Source organism: Protopterus annectens, chromosome 3.part1, assembly GCF_019279795.1.
Source record: "Protopterus annectens isolate FY-2018-M chromosome 3.part1, PAN1.0, whole genome shotgun sequence".
Classification (NCBI taxonomy): domain Eukaryota; kingdom Metazoa; phylum Chordata; order Ceratodontiformes; family Protopteridae; genus Protopterus; species Protopterus annectens.
The window spans coordinates 1,566,836,377-1,566,860,245 of record NC_056732.1 but is presented as its reverse complement, the minus strand read 5'-3'; the positions used below and the strand labels follow the sequence as shown (position 1 = coordinate 1,566,860,245).

At 44.0% G+C, this 23,869-nt stretch overlaps 1 protein-coding gene across 1 annotated transcript in view; it reads right to left on the bottom strand.

Moving 5' to 3' along the window:
• Positions 1–23,869, bottom strand: part of LOC122797806 (msx2-interacting protein-like) — a 377,273-nt gene that overhangs the window by 133,300 nt on the left and 220,104 nt on the right. The window contains exon 5 of the mRNA XM_044066327.1: positions 10,759–10,901. Coding sequence (XP_043922262.1) covers positions 10,759–10,901 — 143 coding nt within the window. The remainder of the gene's footprint in view (positions 1–10,758; positions 10,902–23,869) is intronic.

Sequence of the window (23,869 nt, the reverse complement as noted above, 5' to 3'; positions counted from 1 at the left end):
AGTGGTAGATAGCCTACCTAGTGCTTACCACTCCCACTGACAAGCTATAAGGCTTCCCTCCAAAACAGAAAGGCTTGGGGGGCTCAGAAGCTTACCAACACAGTCCTGGATACAGCAAGTCTGTATCTGGACTTGACTAGTTACAGGAAAGGCAGGAAACGAGCTTAGAATTTTTTTTTTTTTGTTGAAGAAAAGCAGCTAAAACAGCAGTAAATACAATTCAAATTGTAGTGCAGGCCAGCACACCAGAGTGTGTAGCAACACTACAGCAAATACAGTTCAAATAAATGCAATTAAATTAACAAATGACTAAAAAAATTAGAAGGCTACTAACAAACAGTAATAAGTGCAGAGTACGAGTGACTTAACAGCACGCAGAAGAGCAACAGACAGTTATAGTAAGAGCAGCTGAATAATATATATACATATACACACACACATATATATATATATACATATATATATATATATATATATATACATACATATATATACATATATGTATATATATATATACAGGATTAAGAGGCTACAGGGGTTGGTTGTCCTTCCCAAACGCTCTCTTTGTACACAGTAGGAGTGCCTGAAATCAGAATATGATCTCACTGCACTAAGTTGAGTGACCAAATGAGATGGGCCCAGGAGGAGTATCCAAATACAAATCTGCAAGAGGGGCAGGCAATTTCAAAGCCACCAACATTAACACCAAAACAAGAACAGGGTGGGTGGGGAACTAACTGTAAAGAAACCGCCACAACTTCAGTTGAGTTAATATTCAGTGAAAAACACAAATAAATTAAATATCCAACTGAAGTTCATATTCTGCCCTGTTACCATAGTTCGGGAAGAAAACAGGTAGAACAATGGATTGAGTCAAGTTAGTCTCAGAACAAACTTTGGGTAGAAAGGATGGATTAGTTCTAAGGGAGACTATCTTTATGTAAAACTAAGTAGGGAGGGCGTATGGGTAATGTTTGAAGTTCTGACACCCTCCTAGCTGACATGATGACCACCAAAAAGGCTGTTTTCCAAGTTTGGAACTTTACAGGCCAAGAAGTTGGTTCATATGCTGGAAGGAATAAAGTGGATAATATTAGGTTGAGGCCCTGATGAACTGGTGGTTCCCTGATGGGAGGCCTTGGCAAAAAAGTACCTCTCAGAAAGGCCTTCCACAGTCTGAGATATTTTCAATCACACATCTCCTATGTGACAGTTGGATATGGCAGCTAGTTGAACTCGTATAGTAGCTGCTGCTGCTGCTTCATTAAACAGTTCTCCAAAGTCGTCCAAGATGGATGTTACCGGGGCTGTGGAAAGGATCAATATGATTGATGGAAGCCCAACAAGAAAACCTTTTCCACTTTTTAACAAAGTTTCCTAGCTGTGGTCTTATGGGATGAAATCAAGATGTGTTTCACAGCAGGGGATATATATGTAGAAACCTGGCTAAGATTGGAAGTGGAGCAGCCAGGCTGTCAATTTGAGGATTAGGATTGACGGATGGAGCTTTCCCAACGGATGTGTCAGGTCGTCTGTTATTGGGTTCAGAATCCATGGCTCCTCTTGTAGATGGGCCAAAGGAAGGGGAACCAAATCTGATGAGGCCAGTACGGGGCTATGAGTATTAACCTGCTTCTCAACAAAAGGCTTCCTGGAGAGCCTTGGGGATCAACAAGAATGGAGGCAAGACAAAGAAGGCCTGGGGGCCAATCATGTACAAGTGCATTCCTTGGTGACTCCCCCAGAGGGGGGGGATCAGGGCAAAACAACTGCTGCATTTGGCATTTATGGACATGGCAAATATGTTGCAGCGAGGCTGGCCCCACTTACAAAAGATTTGTTTCGCAATTTCCTGTTTTAGAGACCACTCATGAGGCATTAGAATAGCTCTGCTTAGCTTGTCAGCTATTACATTTGATTTCCCCGGGATATGCGTTGCTATCAGAAAGCGTTGGGAAGAGAATGCTCATTGCCATACTCTTTGAACCTCTCGACATAGGGGGTTAAGGTCTGATTCCACCTTGTTTATATACCACATGACTGACACTGTCCATTTGGATTGCAATCATTCCTAGTGGAAGTTCTTCTGGAATGCCTGCAATGCCAAGAGCACCTCTCTCATCTCTAGGACATTGATATGCAAGTGGTATTCGCATTCCTGCCAAGTTCCATGGACTGTCTTTCCCAGATAATGCCCCCCACCCTATCTGGGAAGCGTCCATGGCCACTGTAGCTACTGGTTTTGGGGAGAATGAACTGTCTGCCTAGGATTACCTGGGTGGACTGAAGCCCACACTGAGGTCCCTCTTGCAGGAATCTGTGATGATCCTGTGGGACATGGGCAACCCCTGAATGGACCACTGAGCAAAAAGCAACCACTGGAGTACTCGTGTAGATGTGCAAGAGGTAACAGCGTTATCGCTGCCACCATTGTATCCAGAACCTTTAGGACAATCTTTGCCTGTACTTCTTTTTGTAAGCAGATTGGACACTTGATAACAGTGCTTGTAGCCTGTCTTGAGGAAGTTTTGCTATCATGTCTTTTACATTTAAGTCTGCTCCTATAAATGTAATATGCTGTGATGGCAACAAGGCAGATTTTTCGAAATTTATGTTGACACCCAGCTGTGAACACAGGTGAATAGTGATGTCTCTTGCTTTGATTAGTAGATGCTCGGTGGTGGCGGTTAGCAGCCAGTCATCCAGGTATGAAAACACTGGGAATCCTAGATGTCTCAAGTGAGCACTGTCCGTTGCCAAGCATTTGGTGAACACTCGGGGGACTGTAGTGACACTGAAAGGCAGGGCTCAAAACTGATGGTGACTGGCACCCAACCGAAAGCATAGATGATTCCTGGATCGCCTGTCCATTTTTATATGGTAGTACGCATCCTGGAGGTCTATCTAGCACAACAAATTGTCTTTTCCCAAAAAGGGAAGTATTGACTTCAGTGTTACCAGACGGAATTTTGATTTTTATGGACTTGTTCAGCCTGAGATCCAAATGGGGCCTTCAGTCCCCTGTCCTTTTTGGAACAAAAAAAGAACCTTGAGTAAGTTCTGGATCCAATTTGGTCTGCAGGGACATTTTGGATGATTCTTTCTTGGAATCTTTGAATTTCTAGGGTTGCCTGATCCCTCTGTCCAAGTGGTAAGTCCGGGAATGATCTTTTTCTAAGGGAGAGGAACAAAAAGGGATTTTTTTGTAGCCTCTGGATATTATCATCTGTACCCATTTGTTTTGTGTAATATTTAGCCAGGTATTTTGGTACAGTGACAATCGACCAGAGTGCCTCTATAGGTGGACAGGCGAGCCTCCTTTCAAGATCGCTGGAAGGGCCTATCAAAGAACGTATCCATGTCACCCTGGTTTTGCAAACACCCTCTGCTACGAGATCAGTGTCTTCCATTATCGTTTCCCCCTCTGCCCCCCCCTGGGGGGGGGGGGGCACCACGTGCGCATGGGAAAAATCTTTGGGACTTATGGAACCACATCTTTCCTCCCTTCTGGCCCTTGAGATAAGATAAGGCCTGGTAGGGAGAGAAAAACGTATTCCCATGGCAGAAAGTCTTACCTGGTCAGAGTTTCTTTCACTTTTGGGCTGAACAAAGACGAGCCATCAAAAGGGGTGTTGATAAAGGAAAACTTGAAGGGCTCTGCAAACTCAAACGGGCGTATCCAGGAGTGCCTCCTTAGGGAGATTCCTGTACCCACCGCCCTACTCGCTCCAATGGCTGCATAAGATGCAAGCCGCATGGAAGAGTTAACTACAGAGTTTAAGGTAGCAAGCGGAGTGGTCACCTTATCTGAGACCCCAGCAGTTGTAGAACCTGGGAGGGCATCACCTAACTCCTTCAGGAGATCCCTGAAGTCTAGTGAAATGAGACAAATAGTTCAGCGACCCGAATGTAAAGGCTGCTGATGAGAACATACGCTTTCCGTCTCCGTCCATCATGCGAGATTCTTTATTCGTTGGATGGACAGAGGTGGAAGTCTCAGACAATTCCTTTTTGGTGGATGCCTCAAGCGAGGGAGCAGTAATGAACTTGCTGTGCCTCCTCGGAACGGTCTCCACAGATTCTGGAGACCCTCATGTCTTTTGATCGACTACCTTAAGGAGCTGGTCCAAAGGCAGTCACCCAAGGGGTGGAGGGGCGAGACCTGAAAGGAAAGCCTCCAGGTACACGGACTCGTCCTCAGAAGGGTTAATGGGTTTCCAGCCACCTCCCTGCTTAAGTGCTTCTAGGATGTCCGCAAGAGAGACATCCTCAGGAGGGTGACCGTGGGGACCCTTTTGAATCATCTAAGTCCGTGTGTGAAGTGACAGACTACTCAGTGGAGTTTAGATGCTTCCTCTTACATGTCCTCTTCCGAGGGACCTCTTCAGAGAAATATTCTGGAGAGGTTTCAGAAGAGATGGTTACGCCCACTGGAGCATTCTGGGACTTTAGGTCTCTACGCCTGGGGGGGATGGTAGAGAGGCAGACTCTGGCACTTTTGGGGGAAGACAACTTGGATCCAAGAGTGGAGCTGACTGGGGTGACAGCACACTCCTCATGACTTTGAAGGCACTGCAATCCCGTTCCGATGGAGCCCCTGGCTCTTAAACAAGAGACTGCCCATGAATCAAGGTCAGAGGCTCCGAGGCCAATGTAGACGGCGAGCTGACCTGCGCAGAGGACCCGGGAGGTAGATTCAGATCAGACAGCTGTCTGACCTGACCCTCCTCCTCCAGACCTGACAGGACAGCATCGGCCCTTAGACTCCTCACCAGAGGATGGCAATGAGGAAGTTGGAGCAGAAATCTGGACAGAAGATCCTGGATCAGGTCTCGGTCCCCAGGGTTCCACTACTATCAAATCCAAACCCTCCAGCTCCAAAGCCGCAACTTGGGTCGGATGAGGAATTGTCAAGGGGGTAATAACGGTTGTCAGAGCAGATTCCAGTCTGCAAAGGCTCGACAGGATCTAGGCAAAGTGCCGGTGTCCATAGAAGTCTATTAACCAACTGCTCTACGCTGTCGTTGGACAGGCTCCTGGATGACAGAGGATGGAGCTGAGGATCTTGTTGACTGCAGTATGGATAAATGTAGTACTGACGAGACCGGTTCCAATATAGGGAAACAGCTCCAACTACGGCACTATCAATTCTGAAAGGGTCAGTGGAGCGGGCCCTTTCGGAACTGACAGTGTCATAGTCTGAGCAGTTTCCCTATATCAGTTCTGAAAGGGTAAGTGGAGCGCAAGAGACATTTCTCAGGCTCAAAAGCCTTCGGGTCCTTGGTAGATTCTTTTGTGTGCTTCTTCGCCGGTTCAGATGCTGGCAATGAGGAAGATGATCTTTGAAGATTTGTCTGATATTGGTGAACTCTGTTTTCCTTCAATAGCCTCAGAAAAAGGGACTTTGAGAAGACTCTTAACAATGAGCTTATTTTTTCTTTCTTTCAAAACTCTAGAGCTAAAACCATGACAAACAGCAAGACTCCTGCAGGTGGACAGCACCCAAACAGTATACGCCGCTGGTGTATCCATCGGCTAAGGACATCTTCTGGCTACATCGGTCACACCTTTTGAAGCCAGAAGGCTTCGATTCTTTACCATCCTTAGACATGACTGTCAGTTTTTAAAGTACGACAAAACCAATTTATACTGAGTAGCTAATGCCCACTGAAGTATTCTCATATGACAAGGTTTTAACTATACCAAAAAAAAAATACTAAGGAACAATTTATCTTTTTTTTTTTTTTTTTTTATAACAAGCAGCCAACAGGCACACACATCAAAACTGGGGGACCAGAGGAAGTCTCTCTAAATTAAATGACAATTTCCTCTGTAAGAAGAGAATGACCACTCCCAAATAAGAGGAATAGGAACGAGAAAAGGGAAGGGAAATTCCTTTGACAACAGGCTGATGGCTGATTCAAGGAGTCCTCTAACTTAAACGAACTTCTTGTGAAATTATAGGAAGAAATTACAACATTTCCACAAATTCTCTGGTAAAAAAAAGGAGTTTGGGTATGAGACAGGGTAGGAGAAAGGCCTAACGAAAGATGATGGCAAGCAACACAACGCACAGCAAATTGAGCAAATTCGACAGATAAAAGGAAAACCAACACTAATTACTCTCAAACGGTAGAAAAATGACAATTATTGATCAAAAACAGAGAAATTTTTCTACTTGGCCTGGGGCCTAGTAGGAAGCAACCCTATCTAGTTTAGTGGCAAACAAGATCTGGGTAATATTCCCTAGGCATGATGGGATAGGGTATAGCCTTGTGCCAGTGGAAGCTCTCGAGCTTTAGTAAAGGCAAAGTCGGAAGAGATGCTCGGTTCCGAACCCAACCAGCAAGAATGAAGGCAAAATAAGACAACATAACATGATTAATGTTTTTTTGTATTTATTTGGGACTGTCCTGCAAACTTGTTTGAAAATACTTCCTGTGATTCTGAAATCTGAAGTAACTGTGTTGTTTGAGCATTGTCTTGTTCTTTTATTATTAAATATATTTAAACCTATCTTTATGGCTATTTGTTGGCATATGTATCAGGTGATACTGTACAGGCCACTCCCTAATAGCCTTGCTCTTGGTCAAAACTACCACATGGATTAATAGTAACATTACACAGTAGGATAGAAGGGCCTTAAAGTAGCTGATAAACAAGGGTGGCTGGAGGCAACTGGTACTACCTTATAGTCTGGGCAGAAGGGGGCATAACTAGTAAAACTGTGCCAGCCTTCCCCAGGTGTTTGTGCACGGTTTTGTATATCAATCAAATCTCGAAATGTGTGTGTCAGCTACTTGGGCAGGGACACGAAGCACTGGTTGGACAGAAAGCGCCCTGGAGGTCTCAGCTTGGCCACTTGTCGGAGATCGTAACCCTATAGCTGTGCCAATGGGGAGTCTTATTGGAGATCTGGAGAAAGAGGGAGAAACCAGCACCAAACTGACTGTGATCTCTGTGTTCTCTAAGGGAAATTGTACTTTACTGCATGTACACTTGTAATCCTCCCATTGTGTACGTCCCTCACTGCTGCCAGTGGTAAGGATTGAGGCTCCTTGATTACTGGGCCAGTGTAGGGAAGTCACACTAGCCCCAACCAATTTGGGAGATATCCGTGGTCACTATGGACTTGGGTTGGAGAGTAACAAAGGAATGACCTTCTTGCACTTGACTTGATTGTATCCACTATAGGAGATGTTTTTTGCAAACTTCAGTAATCTTTATCTGACTGGACAGAGGGTAGTAAAGAACGGAACACAGAGTAGCTAATGCCGACTGAAGTATTCTCATATGACAATAGTACTAGGATGACTGCTGCTGATGTGGACCCTAAAGCTTGAAAGATTATTCGAGCTGAGAGTGAAGACTTTTAGATGACTTTCCTGACCTGGAACTGAACAGTCTGAACTCTTGCGACAGGAAGAGATGCTGATTGCGTGATTATGTTGAAAGTACTGATGAATTCCAATGTATGAAATGGTTCCAGAAGAGACTTGTTGTAACTGATCGAAATATCCAGATGGGAGAATATTTGTACTGTGTAAACTAGGACTTGTATCATGTGATGTCTGGTCAGAACAGTGATAAGCCAGTAGTCCAGATACAGAAACAATCAATCCTTGCAGCCTCAAGTGAGCCACCACTACTGCCATACACTAACACTGTGGGAGCTGTTGTGAGATCAAAGGGCAGAGCTCTGAATTAGTAATGACTAGCACCCAGCCAGAAGTGCAGACATCTCCTGGAGCATTTGTTCATTCTGATATGACAGTATGCATCCTGAAGATCTGTTTAGTACATCCATTCATCCTGATGCAGAAAAGGCAGAATGGACTGAACTGGAACTTTGTATGTTGAACTGACTGATTTAGATTGCTGCAATCCAAAACTGATTTCCAGCCCCTTGTTTTATATTTGGCACTAAAGAATCTTGAGCAAGTTCTGGACTCTCTCTGGTCTGGGGGGACCTCTTGGATGAAAACTTTTTTCTAGCAGTTTATTTCTAGTGCTGCTGCCTCCCTCTGACTGGGTGGCACATCTGGGATTTTCTTTGAAACCAAAGGAGGAGGATGGGAACATGGTATGATACAACCTGTGGATATTATCCTTTGCACCCATGAATCTTTTGTAATTTTTAACCAGGGTCTCTGGTCCAGAAACAAATGACTCCCTGACTGCCTACAGAGACAGTCAGGCCTCCTCGGTTCTGCAGACCCCCCTCTGCTGTGAGGGTGGTATCTTCCATTAGAGTTGCCCCCTCTGCTTATGGGGGAATTATCTTCACATGGATCTTGGAAGGGACCCTGTGATTTATTGAACCACATCTTCCAAGCTCTTCACAGATTCCTACAAAAGGTTCGTTAAAGGGTTAAAAAAAGTATGCCCACAGCAGACAGGCTTTTACCTTCCTGCTCACTCCTGGAAAGCATGTCTTTCACTTTGGAGGCCAAATAGAGAAGAACTCTCAAAAGGAGCACTGACGAAGGTAGCTCTGAAGGGTTCTGCAATGTCACACAACTTGCATCCAGGCTTGTCTTCTGTTGGAAATGCCTGAACCTTCCGCCCATGAAGTACCTTCTGCTGCATGAAAGAAGCCTCATGGATGAATTAGAAATGGACTGAAGGTCAGTCGACTGTGAGGCAACAGTGCCCTCTGGTCCCAGGGAAGGATTTGGTAAGTTCTTTAATCAAATCCTTCTGGAGTCTTATGAAGTGTGCCACATAGTTTAGCGATCGAAAGGCAAAGGTCACTGAAGCATAAACACCCTTCCCAAATCTGTCCAATGCCATAGATTCCTGTTAGAAAAGGGTGGACAGAAGAACTTTGTTGTAATTCCTTCTTGGTGGCTGCTGCTATGGCCATGGCATTTAACCATTACTCTTTTGCTCCAATGGATTCTGTCCTTAAGTGGTGCCAGAATCTTCTCTGGTGTCTTGGGTACTGGTTCAACAATATCAGGCTCCTTCCACACCCACTGAGAGACCAAATCAACGAGCTCAGTGGGTAGAGTCACTCAGGCGGTATATGGGGCCAGTGTCAAAAGCCTCTAGAAATACAGACTCTACTTGGGAAGGGTTGTCAGCAGACCAGCCACCCCTTTGCTTTAGGAGACCCAGAATGTCCCCAAATGAGACGTTATCAGGTGATCTTGGGAACCTTTACCCTTCATCGAAGTAAGTATCTTCAGTGACTGACCCTTGAGGAGAGTCTGCCTCCTTTTACACTTTCTGTTCCTGGGAACATCTCTAGTGAGATGTTCTGGAGAAGTGTCAAAAGTAATCAGCGTACCCTGATGGGTAGCCAAGTAGCTAACTAGGGTTGGCTGTCCCTGTGGTATGGAAGTTTGAGGTTGAAGATGCAGAGACGAAGTGGCAAGGGTGGTCAGAGCCGAAGAAGGTGGAGAATTTTGAGCTCCAGGGATAGAAAAGCTCTCTCCACTACCTCAAATGCTGAATGCCTAGGGGAGAAGGAAACAGATGGCTCTGAAAGCACATGCTTACAGACAGTAAGCTCCCTCTTCTCTGAAAGTAGAGCACTCAAGAGGAAGTCGGAGCTGAGCTGTCTAATGCCGAGGTTCTGAGTGGGAAGAGATGGCTCCAACACTATGGATTCGGTGCTGATGCTACAGCTCTGACACATCAAGCTAGTCCACTCAGACACCACCACAGTCAAATATACTAGTATCTTTGGATCTGATGTGAACGACTCCTGATCCTTTGGATCTGACAACTCCTATACCAGAGCTCAGAACAGAGAAGGAGCAAGCGGGACTGTGTTGTACAAAGGTCTTGGGACCCAGAGGCGTTGCAGTCAGGAGAACCGCCATTTGTGTCTGCATTAAGAGGAACTTCCTCATCATCCGGTCTATATCGGCTTTAGTCAAATTTTTCAAAGAGCAAGTCCAGGATGCTGTGGAGGAAGGCCTTAAATGGTGATGTCCTGGAGAATGCTCCAAGAAATTGGATGGCAGCCTAGAGGTAATAGGATCTGGACACATGAGAGGCAACTGGCTATGAAGTGATTTTTCTTTATGAATCAATGGACCTCGGCAACAATCAGAATGTGCATCTGGCAGTGGAATTTTGTGGCCAAAGGCCAAACATTTTTTGAAACCAGAGGGCTTCTCTCAGATTTTAATTAAAAGTAGAAAGATGCAGAAACTGCAAAAGATCAACAGCCAAAAGGATGAGAAGTAACAGAACAAATATTTTTTTTAATGTAAATAACTATAAATATATAAATTAACAAATTATGGTAACGATAGGACTAACCAAAGGTACAGAAAGAACTACCAATAATGGTAACTTAAAGAGTACACAAGTACTTCAAAGGGAGAAGAGTAGGAAACACTAGAAAAAATTGGAAATATAAAAATACAGATAAAGTACAAGATAAAGAAAATTATTAAACTTACAGTAATCCCAGAAAAAAATTTACTGACTCGGGAGTTGAAACAGCAACCACGTCTGTACTTGAAGGCAGGAAATGAGATCAAACATATGTTAGGGACTAGGGCACTATGGGAAAGACAGGAGCTCCAGCGTTTTGAGTAATCCACAAGCTAGTAGAAGCAGCAGAGTTGGAGCCGATCCCAAGAGTTGAGGAACAAATAAAAATTGACATTGGCTCAAAGTATCATTTCAATATATTAGCTCGTTCTAATTTAGAATTAACATTTGCCAGTAAACACTTGCTGTAACAGAATGCAAACAGACTGTCCAGAACAATTCTATAACAAAAATATAGACTGTTACCAGTAGATGACGACAGCTTTGCAGATTTGCTCCTAGACTCCGTTTTTGATTCACTGCTCTCTGCCACAGATTTTGCTTTTGCTTCAGGTACGACAGATGCCTCAGCTTTTTGAGATTCAGGCCCTTTACTTTCGGTCTCAAGTCTGCAAAACAAAATGTAGCTATTTATAGCATGACAAAGATTACCCACTGGCAAACAGCACTTTTAAACCACACCTGGCCAACATAATTTGGCCATTAGTCTGGAATGTTCACATAAGAGTCATCTGAGACACTCAAAATAAAAATGGAAAGAAATTGTTTTCCTCACTACATAAAACTACACAAGTAGCCAAATCGTCCTATACTTCTACGCCACACATGATTATGGGCTATTGAAGCATCTACCAGAAAAGAATTAAATGCAAATGGAGCAAGAATCATTCTCTTATGTTTAAAATGGGTCACCTGACGCAAAAGGATCATGTCTGTTTATGTAAAACAATGAAGCATGATGGACAATGAGAGGTAAGAGCAGTTTCATAGATTTCTCAAATATTAAGGGCAGCTCCTTTGGAGAGGCTAACTTGTTTTGGGGGATGAAAACATGTTCAGAAATACTGATAACTGAAATACAAATTTTTGTAAAGCCTCTGGGATAATTACAAGTTTTGGAGGCCAAGCATCTAATAAAATAAAAGCACAGTTGCATGTGCACACTCACCATAACACAGTCATTTAACTGTAACCACCACTGTTGCATAAGCATTCATACTGCTTGGGAATTGGACAAAGCCTGACATCAATTCATCCAGCCAAACTTCCAAGTGTCAGATTTTCCTTCAAGTATGACTGGCCTCCTTCCTGCAAAGGCATCAGTATCAGGACACTTGGCAGAAAAAGATAAGGAAAGAGCAGCAGTGCCATTCCCCCTATGAATAATTGTCACCAGCAAGCGTGTTCCACCAGCATATCTAAACCAGAATCAGGCCAGTGTGTCAAGGTCTCCTTAAAGGAGGAAATTAATGTATTAACAGGACAGTGCCTTCAAGTCTTCACTTTGTATGACAATGATGAAAAAGGGAGATTCTAGGGGGCTGCAGGAAGCGGCCTAAAAAGTGTCAATGATCACTGTATTAGAATACCTGCAATATTGAGCATGCTTCCCACAGCCAGCGCTATGCTCATCCTAAGGATCACTGCTGCACTATCATTCAAACTATTGGGAAAATGTGTGGACAGAATTCCAGGTGGGAGCTTCATTTATTTATTTATTTATTTTTTTATTTATCTGACATTTGTTAATAGAGTTAAGTGACTGGGCAAGAAGCCCTTTTTCAGCAGAAGACCCAGGAGAAAAGCTCCAAAAAACACGAAAGCTTAAACAATAAAAAAAAAACATAATGTATACAAATATGGAGCATAATTATTAGTAATAACAAGGAAGATATTAAGGTACACCAACAGTAAAACAGATTTCTAAACAAAAATCTTAAGATGCGATAACATACAAACAAAACAGGAGTGCAGCTAAACACTTGGCAGTTAAAGTTAAAATATGAAAAGTAACATCTGACAATGTACATTTTTTTTTAGATAGACTGTCTGCAGGAAGAAAGAAAAGAGATGGGGACCATATCAGAGTATTAACAGAAAGATAAAGGAGGAGAAAGGATGAGAAGATATGTCAGGTTGGACTGGGGCAGGGGGTAAGACCATGTTTTGAGCATATAATCTTTTAGCATTATTTTTAAACTGAACCCACTAGTGGTAGCTCTTAGGTCTGGTGGTAGTTTCTTCCAGGAGTTAACAACTGAATGACTATACAGAAGTTTACCTATTTGTTTCTTGGGCTTATAGACTTCCAGGAGATGTTGGTCTGGCACTACGGAGACAGCGTTTCAGAGTATAGGGAGAGATTACGGTAGAGAGAGCAGGGCAGCGGGAGGGATTAGAGTACAGTGAGTGAGAGAGCTGTGGAAGTAAGAGCTGGTTTTGAACTGCAGGCCATAGAAGATTTTGTAGGGCAGTGCAGTGGTGGGAGTACAGAAGGTTTTCAGCAAATCTAGCAATTTTATTGTAGGTGGATTAAAGTTTGGTCACAAGGTTGGTTTGTAAATTCATCAGAGAAGGGATTAGGCAGTAGAAAAGCTTGTGCCAGAGAACATTTAGTGTCCTTACTAAAGTATTTTTTTCCTATATAACAGGCCTAGTTTTTGGTGCGTTTATTTGATGGCTTGTAAAATACGGATGCCAAACTTAAGTTGGTCATCAATAACACCAAGGAGTTTAGTATGAGTTTCGACTGAGATGGCAGTATTACTGAGAGATGTGACTGAGGAGTTTTTACAGTGTTGTAGAGATTTGGAGAGGAAGGGAAGTTTTGATTTTCTGGGATTGAGTAAGAAGTCATTGCTGTTTAGACATTTTTCAACAGATGGAAGAGAATCCTGGGTGAGGGAGAGAAGGTGGGAGAGATTATTGGAACAAGATATGACAGTGGAATCATCATCATACTGGATAAGAGGAGTGAGGGCAAGCTGTGAAACGACTGTAAAGCTGTTAAAAAGGAGTGGGTATTAGTACTGATCCTTGGAATAAACCAGTAAGAACAGGCAGGAAAGGAGAGAAAGCAGACCGCCATCTGACAGACTGCAGTCTATCAGAGAGGTAGCTGGTGAACCAGAGTATAGTAGACTAAGAGATTAAGATTTTTAAGTTTAGATAGAAGCAGCGTGCAGGAGACAGTGTCGAAAGCTTTAGATAAATCGAGGAAGGGACTAGAAACTAGTTTGCTTTCATCACGAGCTTTGGCAATGGTCTGTGTGAAAGTTATGAGAGCAGTGGCAGTGCTATGATCGGGACGAAAACCGTGTTGTACAGGTGTCAGGAGATTTTTCTGTAAAAGGTATTAAAGGATTTATGTATACATTTTTCCATTATTTTGGAGAGAGGGAACAGAATAGCAATGGGGCGATAGTTGGAGAGGTCTGTAGAGTTTCCTCCTTTATGAAGGAAAATAATAAAATTTCTTCCATATTTTGGGTACAGTATTTTCAAGGATGGATCGATTGATAAGTATGGAGATAGGGTAGGCAATGGCGTTGGCAACAATTTTGAGAAACTGAGGTGGTAAGTTGTCAGCAGATGTAGAGCACGGTATACGTTTAGTGAGAGTAGATCTAATATACGCAGTGGCGGTGGGTTTCAGAGAGAAGGTTGAGGCAGGGGAGGTGGGAATGGGATCGATAGAAGAAATATTTGCAGTTTTATTTTTAGTAAGATTTTTGATTGGGTCTGTGAAGAAAGTGTTTAGAAGCACAGCAATATCAAGGTCAGAGTTATTTGGACAGGGACTAAGTGTAGTAGGCTTACCTGGATACAGGAGCTTAATATTTTTTCAAAAATAATATGGGATTAGAGTGAGAATTATTTAGTGGTTTATGACAGTAATGTCTTTTGTCATTGTCTGTGTTTTTTTGGTATGGTTCCAGAGTTCTATACAAGTTTGAAGATGGGTTGGCAGATTTTTTCCAGAATTTCCAGGTTACGAATGGGTTGTGATATTAAAGGTGAGAAGTTGGACTTTAGTCTAATTTTTTGATTGGGGGGGGGGGGGGAGTATAAAGTACTAAGGAAGATTTTGTTGAATTTGGAGATAGTCTCATCAAGAGGAAGGTTGTATAAAAAGGACCAGTTGAAAGAGGAAAGTATATTGTTGAAGGTTGCAGGTTTGAAGTTGGAGAGTTTGTGACCGTCTTTTAGATGGTGGTGTCTATAGAGTTGAGAATTTAAGCTTTGTGCTGACACTAGTCTGACAAGGCTAGCTGTGGTAGCTACTCTCCTGGTGGAGTGAACTTTAAGTTGCTCATGTAATAATATTCCACAGTGATCAAATAAACACACATTTAAGCTAGTCATTTATGTGATGTCCCCACTCTGCCAGTAATCGAGGAGTCTAAATCCTCACCACTGACACTGGAGAGGGATGTTCACTTGAAACAAAAATGGATACACCTAGTATTTCCAGATGCAGCTCTCTGCATCAAGCACAATTGCCCTTAACAGCACACAAGGAACACACACAATCTGGGGTCTGGGTTTCTCTGTTTCCCTCTAAATCCTCAGTAAAACTCCTCACTGGCACAGCTATAGAGTTGAGACCTCAGCTGAGTGCCCAAGCCAAATTCTCCACCACTCTCTATGAAACCAATGCTTCGTGCCCATGCTCCAAGCAGCTGACACACAGATTTGATTTTCACACACACGGGAAAGACTGGACAGATTTACTAGCTATGCCCCCTTCTGCTCAGACTATAAGGTAGTTACATTGTCCCCAGACACTTAAAAGCTAGATATTCTAATGCTCCTGCAAGGGGTACCCAATTATACTGAATGAAATTAATATTAATACAAATGGTAATGCTGACCAAATATAGCAAGGCTTTCATGAGTAGCTGCAGTGCCACTGAATGAATATAAGCGTACTCAATAATTAAAATATTCTCTAAAGGACCAGCCACAATGAAAACTTAAACATATTTAATAACACAACATGAAAACATTAAATATCTATTTACAATAAACACTAGTCACTCACAAGAAAAGTACAGTTTTGTACCTACCATAAATGTAGATGTTCGAGTGTACACCCTGCTGCAGTCATCACACTTGGGTTATCCTGTCGTCAGGCAGTCCCGCAGTCGGCCGAAATTCCAAGTCTTGGTCCGGCGTCAGTTGCTGTAGTTTCTTCCCTGACGTCAGAGCACCAGGGGTATATATGATGCATCCGACGCCATATTCTTCAGTTTTTCTTGCCCCAGATGTCAGGTGCCCCCAAAAAGGTGGTCAGTAATTAGTACCAATACATAAGTTTTAGCACAAACACAAAATCCCTCTAGCTATAAGCAAATACATCAGGACGGTTTTGTAGAGATTTAGACAGTTAGATCAGAGGGGATGGAGGGAGGATAACCTGTACTGCAGCAGGGTGTACACTCAAACATCTACATTTATGGTAGGTACAAAACTGTACTATATTCATCGTGTTACCCTGCTGCAGTCATCACACTTGGGTAGAATCCCAAAGCTAAGGATGGGTGGAGGACTCAGAGGGTTAGAGAAGGCTATAAGGCCCTGCAGAACTGGGGTGGCGAAGCCAGCTCTAGTCAGAGTAAAGTGGTAAGTGGTAGTGTTTGGTGAAGGTGTGCACTGAACTCCAAGTTGCAGCTTCCAAAATCTCTTTGGTTGGAAACCCCCTGAGGAAGGCTGTAGATGTAGCCGTCGCCCTGGTAGAGTGGGACCTAATAGTAACAGGAACTGGTTTTCCATGACGGGAATAGCAAAAGGCAATACAATGTCCTATCCATTTGGAAATGGTTTGTTTTGATATAGCCTTCCCTTGTGAAGCTGTAGCATTGGATACAAAGAGCTGGTCAGATTTTCTGAAAACCTTAGTCGTATCCAAGTAGTAAAGAAGTTGCCTGTGAATGTCCAAGGAATGCAGGAGTCTTTCTCCTTTGTTCTGTGGATTTGGGAAGAAGGTGGGTAAGTGGATGGTTTGATTTAAAGCCACACTAGAAACCACCTTAGACATAAAGGAAGGGTTAGTTAGTAGAGAAACTCTCTCTTGATGGAAAATAAGGAAAGGTTCCACTGCCATTAGTGCCTGCAGCTCAGACTCTTCTAGCTGAAGTTATTGCTAGCAGCAGGGCAGTCTCTTCCATGATGGAAACTGTAGATCTGCAGAGAAAGCTGGTTCAAAGGGAGGTAGTGCAAGTTTTTCCAGAACTAAATTGAGGTTCCATGTTGGTGTAGGTGCTCTCCTGGGGGGCCTAATGTTTTTTGCCCCTGTGAGGAACTGCCTTAGAAGTGGATGTGAAAATAAGGGTGGATCCGTGTTGTAGTGGGCTGAAATACCTGATGCATGGATTCTAATGGAAGAAAAAGAAAGTCCTTTGTGCAACATCTCAGTTAAGTACTGTAGAATCTGAGGCACGTGAGGCTGGAGTGTTTTGGCCTTTAGCTTGGTTCCAGGCGCAAAATCTTTTCCATTTGTCCGAGTAGGCCTTCCTGGTGCTGGGCCTCCTAGCTTCCAGGAGAACATCCATAACTGCTTGGGAAAGAGGAGCTGGCTGGATGCTTAGTTGATTTGCCATACTGCCAGATTTAAGGTTTTGAGCTGGCTGTGTAGAATCTGATTATTTTGCTGTGTGAGCAAATGAGCAATTTGTGGCAAAACCCAAGGTGGGCCCTGGGCCATATTCCTTAATAGTGGGTACCAGTGCTGGCGTGGCCAGTCTGGGGCTATGAGAATCAGTCGTGGTCTCTCCTTTCTGACTTTCAGAAGCACCTTTGTGAGGAGAGGCAATGGAGGGAAGGCATATACCGTCAGGTTTTTCCAACTGAATGAGAGTGCGTCCACTTTCCATGCTTGTCGGTGAAGTGTCCTTGTACAAAATTTTGTTAGCTGATAGTTTTGGGGGCTTGCAAACAGGTCCATGTTTGGAAGGCCCCATTTTTGAGTTATTGCAAATACTTGTGGATCCAGTTTCCACTCGTGGGGATCCATGATGTTTCTGCTGAGGTAGTCTGCCAATGTGTTCTTTTTTCCTGGCAGGAATTGAGCTTGTAGCTGAACTTGGTAAGTCAGTGCTGTGTTCCACAAGGTCATTGCTTGTCTGCATAGAGGGTAGGAGTGTGTACCCCCTTGTTTATGTACCACATTACTGTGGTGTTATTCGTCCTTATTGTAAGTTGCCCTGGATGTAATAGGTTCTTGAAGGCTGTCAGAGCATTCTGTACAGCTAGCATCTCTTTTTGATTGATGTGCAGATTTCTTTGATCTGTAGTCCATACGCCTTGAACGCACTGACCTGCCATGTGTGCTCCCCCAGGCGTAGTCCGATGCATCTGTTGTCATAGTTTGCCTGGCTGGGGGCAAGGTGAAAGGCTGACCCTTGTTGAGGTGACATGCCTGACACCACCATATAAACTCCTGTTGTAGGCAAGGAATGAGAGATATTGTGTCCAAGCTGTGGCTGTGTTGAGACCATACGCTTTTTAGGTACCACTGTAATTTCCTCATATGCAGCTTTGCAAATGGTATTAGTATGCAAGATGCCATGAAGCCCAAGGCCTGCAGAATTTTTCTTGCAGGGAGTAGGGTCTTTGCTGCCATTGTTTTGAAATATTGAGTCAGTTGTAGTTGTTTGTCTGGCATCAGATAAGCCTTCTGGGGCCATTGTATTCAAGCTGGCACCCAGGAATGTCATTTTGTGAGGGTACTAGTTTTGATTTCTTTTCGTTTACTATGTACCCCAGGAAACTTAGAAGATGCTTTACAAAAGCCAGATGTTGTAAGAGGATGTCCTTGATTTCTGCTTGGATGAGGCAGTCGTCCAGGTATGGGTATATTTGAATTCATCTGTCTGCAGTATGCAATTACTGGTGCCAGGCATTTTGTGAAGACCCTGGGCGCAGTAGATAAGCCAAAGGGCAGTGCAGAGAACTGGTAATGGGTTGAACCTGCAATGAAACTGAGGTATCGTCTGCAATTTTGTCTGATAGGGACATGCAGGTATGCCTCCTTGAGGTCCAACATTACTAGCCATGCTTTCTTGCCCAACATGGGAAGAAGCTGCTGTAGTGTTAGCATCTTGAATTTGGGTACTTGTAAGAAGGTGTTTAGAATTGAAAGGTCCAGAATTGGTCTCCAGGCATTTTCGTTTCTGGGGACTAGAAAGAGTAGAGTAAAATCCTTGGCCTTGCTCTCCTGTAGGTACCAGTTGAATGGCTCTCATATCCATGAGGGCTGTAATTTGTTTTTGTGCCTCTGCCCATTGATTTTGTGGCAGGTTTGGCATTCCTCTTTTCATTGGTAAGGTGTGGAAATGGAATCTGTATCCTCGTGAAATTATGTCTAGGACCCATTTGTCCTTTGTGACAATGTGCCAGTTGTCTGAAATAAAGTGCGAGTTTTCTTTCCAATGGAGCTGCCAAGAGAGTGTTGCTTGGCCAAATGAGGTGCAAGTCATTGAGTTTGCCTTCTGGTAGTTTGGGACCCATCTTCTCCTCCCTTCTGTGTTGCAGTGCCCCATTGTCGAGCTTTGTATTGGGCTTGTGGTTGTCCTCTGCCTCTTGGACGTCTATTTACCCCTCTGTGGTTTGTCAGTAGCTGGAAAGGACCAATTCTTAGTTGCCCAATTTCTGCTGAAGCGAGGGGGCTGTACCTGTAGAAAATCTGTGACTGTCTGCATAAATTTTGCCTTATCCTCCATTTTCTTTAAGACTTCTTCTGCCTTAACTCCAAATAGAACATCTTGCTGTAAGGAGGCATCTAAAAGCTTTGCTTTAACATGATCAGGCAGAGTTTGTTCCTTTAACCAAGCATGTCTACGTATAACACACCCAGTGACAGCTGCTCTGCAGGAAGCCTCCAAAGAATGAAAACCGCATTGTAAAGTATGTTTGCCCACCTGTTCAGTTGCATGCAACAAATCCTGCATTTCTTTCAATTCAGACTGTTGAGGGAGTGTGCTCATTTTTTTTTGTTTTAGCTGAGACATGAGAAATTGCTGATATTTTAGCATGTGAAATTGGCAATTTAGTGCTCTCATAGCTAGAGTGGCTGAGGTGCAAACCTTTTTCCCCCACCTGTCTAGTGCTCTGGAGTCCCTTTCAGAGGGTACAGGATTTTTTGCAATAGAAGTCTTAGCCCCTTTTGGACCCTGGGAGATTGTCTCTGGATCAGCAACAAGGTTTTTATAAAGGAATTTGTGGGAATCAGGCACTCTATAGTACCGGTCTGGTTTGGTTGGAGCAGGAGGCAGAGAATCTGGGTTCAAACTAGATTGTAAGTAAACAATCCACAATGTCTAAAACTGGGGGGGATGGCAAGTGGTCTGTGCTGGGGGAGTAAAAGAAATTCTGAGCCTTTTCTTTGAGTCAGAGTAGTCCTGACCTTCCCAGTGAAAATGTTCCCTCATAGTGTGTAAAGTTTCCCCAAAGGAGTAGTCTTCAGGAGGAGAAGCTGAGGGGATAGAATCCTCAGCATCAGAATCTTCATAAGGGGAGAAGGAGTAATCTTGGTCCTCAGAGGAGCCTGAGGAAATAGACACTTGATCAGAGGAGGCGTAGTCCCTCCTCTTGTCTAGGCCTTTTGTCGGGTGGGGGTTGGGAACCCCTGATTAAAGAGATCAAATCTTCAGCCATTTTAAGCATCTGTTTCTTAGGCATGGGGCCTTGAACTGGAGACTGAAGTGCAGTCTTTTTAGGTTTAACAGGAGTCTGAAGCTTAGAATACGTTTTTATGGTGAGCGTTGTCGGTCTGAAGATGCCTTCGGTAACCGAAGGTGTTTCTGCAGCACAGCCATCTCTTTCTGCAGTCGTCGGTAGGGGCTAAACAAAACGGCTGCTTCGGCCTAGCACTCCCCGCCAAAGGCTCCAAAGCGGTCTCAGGTTCCAAATCTACGGTAGTCAGGGGCTGCGTCGGAGTCTCACTGAAGACCGGTGAACTGGAGTCCATTCCAGCCGAGGCCTCGGAGTCTGGCTTGGGCCTAGGCTGCCTGTCCTTATCCTTGTGTTTTTTTATGGACGCCGGTAGTCGGTTGCTCCGACGGCATTGTGTAGTTAAATTTTCTACCGTAGTGTCGTGCAAAATCAAAGCGTCTTTTTATAGTACGCTTATTAAACCTAGCACAAAAACGACAACTGGTGACTTTGTGGTCTGGGCCTAGGCAAGGTATGCAGTAAGAATGAAAATCCTTATGAGGCATTTGCTTCCCACAAGAAATACAATTGGTAACTTTTTCTGACATCGGACTGAGGCAAGAAAAGTTTCCCCAATGGGGTACTTAGCTTTACTGAAGACTTCGGATCTGAAATTCGACTTAGAAAATCTCAGGAGTCGGCCGACCGGCACTCTTCGGGCACCGCGCGGCAAGAAAGACTGGAGAAAATGGCGTCGGATGCATCATATATACCCCTGGCGCTCTGACGTCAGGGAAGAAGCGACAGCAACCGACGCCGGAACAAGACTTTGGAATTCCGGCCGACTGCGGGACCGCCTGACGACAGGATAACCCAAGTGTGATGACTGCAGCAGGGTAACACGATGAACATTATTAAAATAACACAGATGAACAGATTCACAAGGATACAGAAAAAAGTACTTAACTAATCTCACTATATTTTTCTGGACTAATCTAAAGAAAGTACAGTTTTGTACCTACCATAAATGTAGATGTTAGAGTGTATACCCTGCTGCAGTCATCACACTTGGGTTATCCTGTCGTCAGGCGGTCCCGCAGTCGGCCTGAATTCCAAAGTCTTGGTCCGGCGTCGGTTGTTGTCGTTTCTTCCCTGACGTCAGTGCGCCAGGGGTTTATAAGAGGCATCCAACGCCATTTTCTTCAGTTTTTCTTGCCCCAGATGTTAGCTGCCATCCCAAAAAGTGGTCAGTAGATAGTACCAATAATAAAAGTTTAGCACAAACAAAACATCCCTCCAGCTATAAGCAAATACACCACAAAGGTTGTATCAGATTTTTAAGGTACTGAAAGGTTTCAGTTAGAGGGGATGGACGGAGGGTAACCTGGACTGCAGCAGGGTATATACTCTAACATCTACATTTATGGTAGGTACAAAACTGTACTATGTTAATCGTGTTACCTTGCTACAGTCATCACACTTGGGTTGAATCCCAAAGCTAACCATGGGAGGTGGAGTCAAACAGGGTTAGCGGAGGCTAGAAGGCCCTGCAAACCTGCAGTGGCGAAGCCAGCTCTAGACTTAGAGTAAAGTGGTAAGTGATAGTGTTTGGTGAAGGTGTGTAATGAACTCCAAGTTGCAGCTTCCAGAATTTTCTTGGTTGGCACCCCCCTGAGGAAGGCTGTAGATGTAGCTGCTGTCCTGGTGGAGTGGGGCCTTATGCTAGCAGGAACTGGTTTTCCATGATGGGTGTAGCAAAAACGTATGCAATGTCCTATCCATTTGGAAATGGTCTGTTTTGAGAAAGCCTTTCCTTGCGATGCTGTAGCATAGGATACAAAAGGCTGATCAGATTTTCTGAAAACCTTAGTTTTATCCAAGTAGTAACGTAGTTGCCTGTGAATGTCCAAGGAGTGCAGGAGTCTTTCTCCTTTGTTCTGTGGATTTGGGAAGAAGGTGGGTAAATGGATGGTTTGATTTAGAGCCACACTGGATACCACCTAAGCTCTACTGCCATTAGTGCCCGTAGCTATGAGACTCTTCTGGCTGAAGTAACTGCTAGCAGCAGGGAAGTCTTCCATGATATAAACTTTAAATCAGCTGAGAAAGCTGGCTCAGAAGGGGGCAATGTAAGTTTTTCCAGAACAAAGTTGAGGTCCCAAGTTGGTGTTGGTGCTGCCCTGGGAGGCCTAATGTTTTTGGCCCCTCTGAGGTACTGCCTTAGAAGTGGATGTGAAAATAAGGGAGGATCCGTGTTGTAGTGAGATGAAATAGCTGAAGCGTGGATTTTAATAGACGAAAAAGTCCTTTGTGTAACATCTCAGTTAAATATTGTAGAATCTGAGGTATGTCCGGCTCAAGGGTATTTTGGCCTTTAGCTTGGTTCCAGGCGCAAAATCTTTTCCATTTGTCTGAGTAGGCTTTCCTGGTGCTGGGCCTCCTGGCCTCCAGAATGACATCCATTAACAGCGTGTGAAAGAGGAGCTGGCTGGTTGCTTAGGTGATTTGCCATGCAGCCAAATTTAAGGTTTTAAGGTTTTGAGCTGGCTGTGCAGAATCTGACTGTCCTGCTGTGTGAGCAGTTGAGGAATTTGTGGTAAAATCCATGGTGGGCCGTGGGCCATGTTCCTTAGTAGTGGTACCAGTGCCGGCATGGCCAATCTGGGGCAATGAGTATCATTCGGGGTCTCTCCATCCTGACTTTCAGCAGCACCTTTGTGATGAGGGGCAATGGAGGAAAGGCATATACTGTCAGCATTTTCCAACTGAGAGTGCGTCCACTTTCCAAGCTTGATGGTGAAATGTCCTGGTGCAAAATTTTGATAGCTGATAGTTTTGGGGGTTGGCAAACAGGTCTATGTCTGGGCGCCCCCATTTTTGAGTTATCATTGCAAATACTTGTGGATCCAGTTTCCACTCGTGGGAATCCATGATGTTCCTGCTTAGGTAATCTGCAAATGTGTTCTTTTTTTCCTGGCAGGAATTGAACTTGGTAAGCCAGTGCTGTGTTCCACAAGGTCATTGCTTGCCTGCATAGAGGGTAGGAGTGTGTACCCCCTTGCTTGTTTATATACCACATTACTGTGGTGTTGTCTGTCCTTAAAAGCTGTCCTGGATGTAAGAGGTCCTTGAAGGCTGTCAGAGCATTCTGTACAGGTAGCATTTCTTTTTGATTGATGTGCAGATTTATTTGATCTGCAGTCCATATGCCTTGAACGCACTGCCCTGCCATGTGTGCCCCCCAGGCATAGTCCGATGCATCTGTTGTCATAGTTTGCCTGGCTGGAGGTAAGGTGAAAGGCTGACCCTTGTTGAGGTGACATGCCTGTGACGACCATAGAAACTCCTGTTGAAGGTAGGGAATGAGGTATCATTGTTTCCAAGCTGTGGCTCTGTTGAGTCCATACGCTTTTCAGGTACCATTGTAATTTCCTCATATGCAGTTTTGCAAATGGTATTAGTAGTATGCAAGATGCCATGAAGCCCAAGGCCTGCAGAATTTTTCTTGCAGTGAGGTGGGTCTTTGTTGCCATTATTTTGAAGTATTGAGTTAGTTGTAGTTGTCTGTCTGGCGTCAGACAAGCCATCTGGGCAGGTGTATTCAAGCTGGCACCCAGGAATGTCATTTTGTGAGGGTACTAGTTTTGATTTCTTTTCGTTTACTGTGTACCCTAGGCAACTTAGGTGTTTTACAAAAGCCAGATGTAAGAGAATGCCCTTGCTTTCTGCTTGGATGAGGCAGTCGTCCAGGTATGGGTAAATTTGAATTCCTCTTAGGTTCATAGGTTCATACTAGGCTATCTACCCTGGGGCAATTATAAGCCTAGCCCGATTCTGTATGGCTTACGCCACCCCTTGATTTGAGTATACTGTGCTCTTTTTAAGGTTTAGTTTACTGTGCCTCTGTCTAATAGTGACACGG